The sequence below is a fragment of the Oncorhynchus nerka genome, linkage group LG7 (assembly GCF_034236695.1).
Source record: "Oncorhynchus nerka isolate Pitt River linkage group LG7, Oner_Uvic_2.0, whole genome shotgun sequence".
NCBI lineage: Eukaryota > Metazoa > Chordata > Actinopteri > Salmoniformes > Salmonidae > Oncorhynchus > Oncorhynchus nerka.
In genome coordinates, this window is record NC_088402.1 from 13,543,856 (window position 1) to 13,556,205 (window position 12,350).

The 12,350-nt window shown below is 43.8% G+C and overlaps 1 protein-coding gene and 1 long non-coding RNA gene across 2 annotated transcripts; one reads left to right on the top strand and one right to left on the bottom strand.

The window, feature by feature from the left end:
• The first annotated feature begins 4,146 nt into the window (after positions 1 to 4,146).
• il6 (interleukin 6 (interferon, beta 2)) lies at positions 4,147 to 6,710 on the top strand. Its single transcript, XM_029648683.2, has 5 exons — positions 4,147 to 4,227; positions 4,318 to 4,511; positions 5,174 to 5,284; positions 5,573 to 5,716; positions 5,922 to 6,710. Exons 1-5 carry the CDS (start codon positions 4,209 to 4,211, stop codon positions 6,135 to 6,137), a joined length of 684 nt encoding a protein of 227 aa, XP_029504543.1. The 5' UTR covers positions 4,147 to 4,208; the 3' UTR covers positions 6,138 to 6,710.
• A 932-nt stretch (positions 6,711 to 7,642) lies between these two features.
• Positions 7,643 to 10,743, bottom strand: LOC135572415 (uncharacterized). The gene is made up of 3 exons (XR_010464276.1): positions 9,627 to 10,743; positions 8,300 to 8,348; positions 7,643 to 8,051 (listed from the first exon to the last, which is right to left on the bottom strand). It is a non-coding gene; the product is annotated as an uncharacterized LOC135572415 (long non-coding RNA).
• Between the last annotated feature and the right edge of the window lie 1,607 nt (positions 10,744 to 12,350).

The following is a 12,350-nucleotide window of genomic DNA, read 5'->3' on the forward strand; positions in this document are numbered from 1 at the left end:
TTGCCGAGGTTCAGCTTGAGGTGATGATCCGTCATCCACACTGATATGTCTGCCAGACATGCAGAGATGCGATTCGCCACCTGATCATCAGAAGGGGGAAAGGAGAAGATTAATTGTGTGTCGTCTGCATAGCAATGATAGGAGAGACCATGTGAGGTTATGACAGAGCCAAGTGACTTGGTGTATAGCGAGAATAGGAGAGGGCCTAGAACAGAGCCCTGGGGGACACCAGTGGTGAGAGCACGTGGTGTGGAGACGGATTCTCGCCACGCCACCTGGTAGGAGCGACCTGTCAGGTAGGACGCAATCCAAGCGTGGGCCGCGCCGGAGATGCCCAACTCGGAGAGGGTGGAGAGGAGGATCTGATGGTTCACAGTATCGAAGGCAGCCGATAGGTCTAGAAGGATGAGAGCAGAGGAGAGAGAGTTAGCTTTAGCATTGCGGAGCGCCTCCGTGATACAGAGAAGAGCAGTCTCAGTTGAATGACTAGTCTTGAAACCTGACTGATTTGGATCAAGAAGGTCATTCTGAGAGAGATAGCGGGAGAGCTGGCCAAGGACGGCACGTTCAAGAGTTTTGGAGAGAAAAGAAAGAAGGGATACTGGTCTGTAGTTGTTGACATCGGAGGGATCGAGTGTAGGTTTTTTCAGAAGGGGTGCAACTCTCGCTCTCTTGAAGACGGAAGGGACGTAGCCAGCGGTCAGGGATGAGTTGATGAGCGAGGTGAGGTAAGGGAGAAGGTCTCCGGAAATGGTCTGGAGAAGAGAGGAGGGGATAGGGTCAAGCGGGCAGGTTGTTGGGCGGCCGGCCGTCACAAGACGCGAGATTTCATCTGGAGAGAGGGGGAGAAAGAGGTCAGAGCACAGGGTAGGGCAGTGTGAGCAGAACCAGCGGTGTCGTTTGACTTAGCAAACGAGGATCGGATGTCGTCGACCTTCTTTTCAAAATGGTTGACGAAGTCATCTGCAGAGAGGGAGGAGGGGGAGGGGGAGGAGGATTCAGGAGGGAGGAGAAGGTTGCAAAGAGCTTCCTAGGGTTAGAGGCAGATGCTTGGAATTTAGAGTGGTAGAAAGTGGCTTTAGCAGCAGAGAGAGAAGAGGAAAATGTAGAGAGGAGGGAGTGAAAGGATGTCAGGTCCGCAGGGAGGCGAGTTTTCCTCCATTTCCGCTCGGCTGCCCGGAGCCCTGTTCTGTGAGCTCGCAATGAGTCGTTGAGCCACGGAGCGGGAGGGGAGGACCGAGCCGGCCTGGAGGATAGGGGACATAGAGAGTCAAAGGATGCAGAAAGGGAGGAGAGGAGGGTTGAGGAGGCAGAATCAGGAGATAGGTTGGAGAAGGTTTGAGCAGAGGGAAGAGATGATAGGATGGAAGAGGAGAGAGTAGCGGGGGAGAGAGAGCGAAGGTTGGGACGGCGCGATACCATCCGAGTAGGGGCAGTGTGGGAAGTGTTGGATGAGAGCGAGAGGGAGAAGGATACAAGGTAGTGGTCGGAGACTTGGAGGGGAGTTGCAATGAGGTTAGTGGAAGAACAGCATCTAGTAAAGATGAGGTCGAGCGTATTTCCTGCCTTGTGAGTAGGGGGAAGGTGAGAGGGTGAGGTCAAAAGAGGAGAGGAGTGGAAAGAAGGAGGCAGAGAGGAATGAGTCAAAGGTAGACGTGGGGAGGTTAAAGTCGCCCAGAACTGTGAGAGGTGAGCCGTCCTCAGGAAAGGAGCTTATCAAGGCATCAAGCTCATTGATGAACTCTCCGAGGGAACCTGGAGGGCGATAAATGATAAGGATGTTAAGCTTGAAAGGGCTGGTAACTGTGACAGCATGGAATTCAAAGGAGGCGATAGACAGATGGGTAAGGGGAGAAAGACAGAATGACCACTTGGGAGAGATGAGGATCCCGGTGCCACCACCCCGCTGACCAGAAGCTCTCGGGGTGTGCGAGAACACGTGGGCAGACGAAGAGAGAGCAGTAGGAGTAGCAGTGTTGTCTGTGGTGATCCATGTTTCCGTCAGTGCCAAGAAGTCGAGGGACTGGAGGGAGGCATAGGCTGAGATGAACTCTGCCTTGTTGGCCGCAGATCGGCAGTTCCAGAGGCTACCGGAGACCTGGAACTCCACGTGGGTCGTGCGCGCTGGGACCACCAGATTAGGTGGCCGCGGCCACGCGGTGTGGAGCGTTTGTATGGTCTGTGCAGAGAGGAGAGAACAGGGATAGACAGACACATAGTTGACAGGCTACACAAGAGGCTACGCTAATGCAAAGGAGATTGGAATGACAAGTGGACTACACGTCTCGAGTGTTCAGAAAGTTAAGCTTACGTAGCAAGAATCTTATTGACTAAAATGATTAAAATGATACAGTACTGCTGAAGTAGGCTAGCTGGCAGAGGCTGCGTTGTTGACTATGTAGGCTAGCTGGCAGTGTCTGCGTTGTTGACACTACACTAATCAAGTCGTTCCGTTGAGTGTAATGGTTTCTACTGTGCTGCTATTCGGGGCTAGCTGGCTAGCTAGCAGTGTTGATTTACGTTACGTTGCGTTAAAAGAACGACAATAGCTGGCTAGCTAACCTAGGAAATCGCTCAAGACTACACAATTATCTTTGATACAAAGACGGCTATAATAGCTAGCTATGTAGCTAGCTACGATCAAACAAATCAAGCCGTTGTACTGTAATGAAATGAAAAATGTGATACTACCTGTGGAGCGAAGCGAAATGCGACCGGATTGTTGAGTGCGGAAGTTCTGTTACGTTAAGGACGACGAATAGCTGGCTAGCTAACCTCGGTAAATTAAGATAATCACTCTAAAACTACACACTCTAAACTACACAATTATCTTGGATACGAAGACAGCAAAGACAACTATGTAGCTAGCTAACACTACACTAATCAAGTCGTTCAGTTGAGTGTAAGTTGTGCTGCTAATCGGTAGACGGTGGACTAGCTAACGGTAGACGTTAGCTAGCTAGCTAGCTGCAGGGCGGTGTAGACTGCGTTAGGACGACGAAATACGATAATTACGCAATTATCTATGATACAAAGACGGCTATGTAGCTAGCTAAGAAGAAAAATTGCTAAGATTAGACAAATCAAACCGTTGTACTATAATGAAATGTAATGAAATGTAATACTACCTATCAATATCACGCGTTGTCATCCCTACTGATCTGTCGGACTCACTCAAGATATCTGAGTGTTTGTGTGCCCCTCAAAATCTGTCTGGTAGTTAAACCGACCCTGGCTGATGTGGGCCAGAACTAACTGTTATCTGTGCTGAATTGAGAGAATTCCCCCAACACTGAACTAACTGTTATCTGTGATGAATTGAGAGAATTCCCCCAACCCTGAATTAACTGTTATCTGTGATGAATTGAGAGAATTCCCCCAACCCTGAACTAACTGTTATCTGTGATGAATTGAGAGAATTCCCCCAAACCTGAATTAACTGTTATCTGTGATGAATTGAGAGAAGTCCCCCAACCCTGCATTCTAGATAGGCCTGATACCTATTTGAGGTGTTCCATGGACCAGAGTAGAGAGACCTACTGACCTGCGTTACATGACAGGTTAAATGACAACGGACTACTATCTCTCCATTAGATACTTCCTGTAGTCATTATTTTGTCTGTGTCCCTCTATGTCCCAAATGACACCTATTCCCTACATAGTACCTCTTTCAGGAATACCTAGGATAGGATAAAGTAATCCTTCTCACCCCCCCTTAAAAGATTTAGATGCACTATTGTAAAGTGGCTGTTCCACTGGATGTCTTAAGGTGAACGCACCAATTTGTAAGTCGCTCTGGATAAGAGCGTCTGCTAAATGACTTAAATGTAAATGTAAATAGTACACTTTTTTTTTTTTACCAGGGCTCCAGTCAAAAATAGTGCACTAAGTAGAGAATAGGTACCTTTTGGGACACATTCACAAATATATGACTACAGGAAGTCTCTAATGGAGAGATATTAGTCTGTAATAGGGTGCCATTCAGGAAGTATCCAACATGTCTGACTGATAATGATGGAAAGATGCTAAAGAAGAGAACAGAATAGGGGGAGGAGGGCTAGGGGGAGGAGAAGAGGAAACCCCTGTGATGTGTAAGAATATAAATGCTGGGGCATGCAGCATCAGTCTGACAAAACAAGTAGCCTACCAACTTCATCATCAGTCAGGAGCATCACTGGACCCAGAGCCTACAAACAATTAGCTGGAACATGAATTCTTCTACACGCTGTACGTCTGACGTCACACTAATCTGCCGTTCTCACTGGTCGCATTTTTGTATTTTATCACTCACTTGTTCTCCTCTTCCCCTCCTTTCAGATCTCTCACTCCTCTCGGCGCTCGTGGTGTTAGTTAAGGGGAATCCAGTGCCCAGCGCGCTCTCTGAGCTCATGACCTCCGGATGGACCTCAGGAGAGGAGCTCGGGACAGACGGTGAAACGGGCGCGCCCCCGAAGTGGGAGAAAATGATCAAGATGCTCGTTCACGAGGTAACCACCTTGCGGAACCAACAGGTGAGTTGTTTTAGATGTGTTAAAATGTTTGACCGTTATAGTTGAAAACAACAACAGGCCTACTAACATTGAACATAATAAATTAAACCAATCTGAAAAATACAACTTTTATTCGTCCTTGTGTTGTAGTTTGTCAGTGGTGTAAACTAAAAATACGTGAAAGTACTACTTCAGTAGTTTTTTGGGGTATCTGTACTTTACTTGACTATTTATGACAACTTTTGCTTCACTACATTCCTAAAGAAAAGCATATACTTTTTACTCCATACATTTCATTTCCCTGACGCCCAAAAGTACTTGTTACATGTTGAACGCTTAGAAGGACAGGACAATTGTCCAATTCACACTTAAGAGAACATCCCTGTTCATCCCTACTGCCTCTTATGTCAACACAAATGCCTCATTTGTAAATGATGAATGTTGGAGTGTGCCCCTAGCTATCCGTAAAATTATAAAAACTAGAACATTGTGCCATCTGGTTTGCTTAAATATAAGTCATTTTAAACTATTTATACTTGTACTTTTACTTTTGATACTTAAATATATTTAAAACCAAATACTATTAGACTTTTACTCAAGTAGTATTACTTGAGTCATTTTCTATTAAGGTATCTTTACTTTTACTACAGTATGACGACTGGGTCCTTTTTCCACCTCTGTAGTTTGTGGAGGAGTTTCAGAAGCCCGTGGAAGAGATTTCATCGTTCTCACAGCACCAGGTCCCATCCACCCCCCCACACCTCTCCAAGACTCTTTGCTCCACCTCCAACAAGGTAAAGATGGAGATCAATGAATAAATGTCCCTGACCTGTGTCTGGAATTCAGTCCAAATAATGAAGCCAAGATATTCCTTTTGTGATCAAAATGAAAAATCCCCTAACTGAAAAAGAGGCATTTAAATGGCAGAAGCAGATGGACTAGGTAGAAACATGCAGATATCTTTATTGGCTGACAGTCTGAGCCTTGTTCCTCGATGTCTTCCTTCTAGAATCTAGGACCCGGGGAGTTGAAATAAAATGTGACTAATTGATTAATGGTGTTTGTTGTCCTCTCTCCTATAGGAGGCATGTCTGCAGGAGATCAGTCGGGGTCTGCAGGTGTACCAGCTTCTTCTTCAGCACGTTAAGGCTGAATACCCTCAATCAACCCTACTCCCCTCTGTCACACACCAGACCACTGTCCTGATAGGGCTGGTCAAAGACCAGGTATGTAATACTAATATGTAATATAAAAGTGTTATATTATATTGGAATACTACTTAAATATCATTAAAAAAAAGAAAAAATGTACTTTCATTGTGGTCCATGAGCCGATTTCCCAGAATTTGATTAATTCAGATGCCTAAGGTTTAGCAGTCTTGTGGCACACAGATTGACCTAACGTAGTGTATCTCTCTCGCTCTCTCTCAAGATGAAGGTTGCTGAGGTAGTAGAGGACCTGTCTGCCTTTGAGAGGAAGCGTGTTCTGGGTGAGGTGTCTACGGGGACAGAGTGGGAGAGGAAGACCAGCGTTCACGCCATCCTTAGGGAGCTACGTAACTTCCTGGTTGACACCAAGAGAGCCCTCCGCCGCATGGCAAAGAGGGGCAGACTTCCAGTAACCATGACAACACTGCTATGGGCATAGATGTGTTATATCAGGCCTGAAACAGAAACTTGCAGTGTCTTATTCTCTAACACAACGGTTTCTTTTGATTTATTTATTGAATGTAATACTTGACTGAACTTGAAAATGATCTAAATATTTATGGTTGAGATGAAATGCATTTAATTAATTTATTTTATTTAATCAGATTCATTCATTTGATCTTGAGCTTTGTGCCTCAGATTTAAAAAACAAATATATATATTTTTTTAAAGCAAAGAGTTATTTATTTCCATACAAATGGACTCTGAATGTATTTTTCTAATGATGACATGCTGTTGATGGATTTCAAGCACAGAATTAAATGCATCTCAAAATGCGTTAACAGTACATCAGTGACTACATGTTGGACACACTGTGATGTTGTGGATACAACAATGAATAATAAATGGTCTCAAATAATATAGAAATGTGTTGCTCCTGTGTTGTTTATTTACTGAACATACAGTACCAGTCAAAGTTTGGACAGACCTACTCAATCTGGGGTTTTTCTTTATTTTTTACTATTATTCTACATTGTAAAATAATAGTATAGACATCAAAACCATGAGATAACACATATGGATTCATATAGTAACCAAAAAACGATTAAACAAATGTATATTTAAGATTCTTCAAAGTAGCCACCCTTAGACTTGATGACAGCTTTTCACACTCTTGGCATTCTCTCAACCAGCTTCATGAGGTAGTCACCTGTAATGCATTTCAATTTACAGGTGTGCCTTGTTAACAGTTAATTTGGGGAATTTCTTTCCTTCTTAATGTGTTTGAGCCAATAAGTTGTGTTGTGACATGGTAGTGGTGGTATACAGAAGAGCCCTATTTGGTAAAAGACCGAGTCCATATTATGGCAAGAACAGCTCAAATAAGCAAAGAGAAATGACTCATCAATACTTTAAGACATGAAGGTCAATCAGGAACACTTCAAGAACTTTGAAAGTTTCTTCAAGTGCAGTCACAATAAACCATCAAGCGCCATGATGAAACTGTCTCTCATGAGGACCGCCACAGGAAAGGAAGACCCAGAGTTACCTCTGCTGCAGAGGATAAGTTCATTAGAGTTAACTGCACCTCAGACTGCAGCCCAAATAAATGCTTCAAGAGTTCAAGTAACAGACACATCTCAACATCAACTGTGAATCAGACCTTCGTGATTGAATTGCTGCAAAGAAACCACTACTAAAGTACACTAATAAAAAGAAGAGACTTGCTTGGGACAAGAAACGAGCAATGGACATTAGACTGGTAGAAATCTGTCCTTTGGTCTGATGAGTCCAAATTTGAGATTTGAGAACATAGTAAAAATAAAAAGTCTTGAATGAGTGGGTGTGTCCATACTTTTGACTGATACTGTAGTTTCAACCAGATGGTTATTCACACACGTTGTCATCACAACAAAACATTATTTCCACTGATCGGTTGGTGAATTGACCAACCAGTGAATCACACAGTCATCTCTCAAAAGGTGATTTATAGAGAAACTTAGGTCCACTTTTAACCAACAGGCAGACATTTTTATATAGGATCATTTCAAGTAAAACAGACAAACACAGATCCATGAACAAATGACAAGATAAAGGTTTTTACATGTTCCCAAACAGAGAAGAAACAAAACCATAGAGAAACATTGGTCACAGTAAAGGACCGGTTTCAGAATAAGATGTCCATCACGCCATCTGGCATTTCAGAATGAGAGGATCATTCAGAGCTTCATGTTTCCGACGTAACCTGAGCGACGTGACAATGAAAGTTCCATCCAACCTATAATATATTAGCCATATAGAAATGGGTGAGGGTAAGATGGCGTCCGTTTCTGTGGTGATAGCTGGGAGTCACATGACCACAGTTGGATGAGGTGATTGGCCAGGTCAGGGTTGTTCTCAGCCCCACAGCAGACTGGAAGAGAGAAAACAAGGTCAGAGGTCATCTTCGTCTGAATGGTACGGCTCCCTATTCCCTATATAGTGCCCTACTTTGACCAGATCCATGGAACACTATTCCCTATATAGTGCCCTACTTTGACCAGATCCATGGAACACTATTCCCTATATAGTGCCCTACTTTGACCAGATCCATGGAACACTATTCCCTATATGAGGAGGCCAAACCCCAGACAATGACACACAGACAGACACACAGCATACCTTAGAATGTTTGGCTCAGGCATTCCAGGATCCCCGCCACGAGCAAAACCTGTCAATCAAAAACAATGAGCAGAGATGGAGAGAAGCAAATTGTTGAAGAGATATTAGTTGCATTCCTGAGCTTCGTTTTTCCAAAGCCTGCGTAACATCTAGTAATATCTGAGCTGTTCTCCAATAAAAACCGTCTCCATCATTTCCTCTGACTCAAACGTGGCCATGTAGTTTACTAGCATCAGTAGCGTGTTCCTGAGAAGGGTTGAACATGGGTGTTGCATAACCAACACTTGAAGCGTCATAACATTCCAGACCATCGGGCAGGCAGAGTCTGGATTTCCCCTACTTCCTGTCCCTTTCTCCACCCCAATCTCTCACTTTCCTCCTGTTTCCCTCTCCCCCTTTCCTCCTGGCCAGCAGTTGTCCCTGTGGACAAGTAGAGATGTCAGGGAAGGAAACTGAATGTTGGAACTGACTCCCCTAATAACTAAAAGACACATCGCAAAGACAAACGGCTAAAAGCAGTCACATGCTGGGTGTGAACCAAAGGTGGAGAATCAACATCTACAACCGTCTAGAAATGTTTTTGTCTCTAAACACCCGTTACTGACTGTCGTGAGGGGATGAGAGAATAGTAACCGTGTTTTAAGAGTGGACAGCTAGCTTGTGAAACTCAGTGTGTCATCATAAGTTACATTTCTACATTTCTGCAACCATATTCATTCACTCCATTCATTCATGCCACATTGCATCACCATTCTCATTCCTGACACTGCAAACATTCCGCGTTTCTCATCAAGTTCTCTGAAGATAGTGTGTGTGTGTGTACTGTGTGTGTGTGTACTGTGTAGACATGCTAGCTTGTGGCAGACACTCAGAGGTTCCCCAGTGTAACTATCTCGCTCCCAGAGAAGCTGTATCCACTCCAGACCTAAACAGAGCCACTGGTCTGGTAGCAAAACATTAGCCATGAGAGATGCACTGTGGGAATCAAACTCGATGATACCCAATAGCAATGTGCATTCTGCACTATTCTCTAAATTACAAGTCATTGTGCACCCACACACAACCCTCAGCTAGCACCTAGAGGGGAGAGGGGGACACTTGGAAAGGAGTGGTGCAGTTTCATGTCAAAACCAATAAATTGACAGCTGTGCCATATAGATTGCTAAATAGTTGGGAAGAGATTTGATGTACCAATTTCGTGGCACATGGTTTATGAACTGATACACAAAATGATACCGGATTCAGAACTTTGAATTTGTAAATTATACAACATTCTTGCAACCAATAAAAATGACATATACAGTACCAGTCAACAGTTTGTACACACCTACTCATTCCAGGGTTGTTCTTTTATTTTCTACATTGTAGAATAATAGTGAAGATACCAAAGTGATGAAATAACACATATGGAATCATGTTGTAACAAAAAAAAAAAAAAAAAAGAGTTAAATTAAAATATATTTTATATTTGAGATTCTTCAGAGTAGCAACAACAAAAAAAGAAAGGGAGGTGGTAGGTTGAGTTAGGCTCCTCCTCCTTGACATCTGTTTAACATTCACTAATTCCAGTTAGGGGAAGCTCCTTTGTGTTATGGCACCACTGCATGCGGTTGGAATCGCATGATCAGTATGTTTTTCCTTACAGTTAGCGAAGCCACGCAGCCCACATTTATGGAGATTCATGGCCATAGCCTGACAAAGGGATTTCCTGTCGAAATAATAGCTAAACCAGCTAGTTAAGACTTTTCCCAAACTCGGTCCTGGGGACTCCAAGGGGTGCATATTTAGTTTTTTTGCCCTAGTACCACACAGTTGATTCAAATGATCAACTCATCACAGTGTAGTGCTAAGGCAAAACACCCACATTTGCAAACCATGGGGTCCCCAGCACCGAATTTGGGAAACTCTGAGCTGTGGCTCACAGTGGTCAGTTATCATAGCTAGAGGCGTGAATGGGGAAGTGAAACCAGGTACGCCCCTGCTGTCAAGTGAAACTAGCTACATTTTAAAAAAGGTTGGATACTCCCGTGGGGGATCATGCATCTGATTTCTCCTATAACACCGTACAAGCACACACACGCACAAAAACAGTAGCGTACAGCAGACCATTTGACCCCGAACGCTTCTGCCACAGCACTGTTACCGCAGCTACTCCAGCGCGCGCGCACACCGCACCCACTTAAACAAACTAAGGCTTAACACGATCAGTCCCAATGTGCGTTTTGAGAACTAGTTTCCTTTGACGGCTGGGGCATACCTGGGTTAATTCAGGGTCGCTCTGTCTCTGGTTTAATTTCCCCATTTACACCCCTCACTATGATAACACGCCACTGTGAGCCACAGCTCAGCGTTTCCCAAACTAGGTCTGGGGTGCACGTTGTAAGCCTATTCTAGGCCCCCGGAAACCGAACTGGTAGCATGCTAAGCTAATCAGCTAGCCCCGTACTAACCCAGATAGAGCACCGTGGGGATGAAACCCCAGCGGATGACGAACTGTCCGGTCTGGAATACCGTCTGCAGGCGTTGTTTGGTCTCCTTGCTGAACTTCGCCATGGTACTTTGCAGGTATCTAGCAGGTTTACTGATTCCCTCAAGGACGTGAAAAAGAGGAAGTCGACTGAGGAAGCTTGGCCGTAAAGCAAGGCAGAAAGTTTTGCTTTTTGCGACAGTTGGTACAATCACAATTGTGACGAGCGCCACTTTGTGGGCGCAAATGTTTCTGCTCCAAACTAATCTCGCTACCCAGTTCTCGTTACCCAATTCACCCGAAAATTGTCACTTCGCCGTTTACACGTGCATCTTTCCATGTGAGATTAGCTCCAAGCAAACTCCTCATACTAATGTTCTTCTGAACATTACAAAGCTTAAAATTAACATAATACATACTGAAATATGCATGCTGATAACATACATATACACAAACTGGCTGCAAACTTTCACTCAGATGTCTGGGTTTGAGAACTAGGCCCGTCATGTCATCTCCTGATTGAGGATGAGTGTGTGTTTGTGCTTGCATGTGTGTGATGAAGAACAGCAACAGAAATATAGTGAAATATAGAAATACTTTATTCTCAGAGAGAGTATCTCTATCAGTGAGTTATCTTCAGACAGAAAATCCCAAACAATTCAAGTCCATCAATATGTACAGATTCATGACATACCATAAAACAGAAACATGATTGTTATTGTTCCACCATATGAATATAAAACAGATCTAGAACACTGACGGACAGAACTCTGGGACTGATAGAACACTGGTTCTAGAACACAAAGGTTCCAGAGGGGCAGACTTTATTCTGCTTTCAGATCTCCAGTAGGAAACAGTGTTCTGTCTGATCTACGGAGTCCTAATCATAGAAATAGAATGAATAGAACAGATGTCACCATTCAAGTCAATGATGGCAAAATGGATGGACTATTGGCCATTGCAAGTGTACCCATATGTGCAAAGCATGAAGTAAAAGCAGGAAGTGTAAACATCAATATGTGCTGTGATTTGTTTAAACTCAACTGACATTACAAAAAAATACATTCCATTGCATGAGCCACATAGTTAACAATTTAAATGAACATTCTACATTACTTTGAAAATTATTGCGTTACAATACCAGGCAGCCATTGCAAGTGTATCCATGAGTTTACCAGCCAAATTGCCAGGGTTAGAGCTTCCAAGTCTGTTCAATTCATTATATTTCTATGCTCCCAAAACTTCTCTCAATCTTTACCGCAGTGAACTTTATTGCCACCAAAATGGAGAAGAATGTGACTTTGACTTTGTTCTGCTAGTCAGCAGTACACCTCTCCTCAAGGGTGTAATTTGTGTGTATTACATTATAAAGCAGGTTATGATAGACCAGAGAACAGATTCATTAAAAGACCTATCAATCAATAAAGATCAACCCTAGCTTGAATAGGCCTACTCCAAATTCCCTAGCCACTCCTCCAACGCCCCTATAGCCACTCCTCCCTAGCCCCTACCTAGCCCCTATAGCAGCTCCTCCCTAGCCCCTACCTAGCCCCTATAGCAGCTCCTCCCTAGCCGCTATAGCCG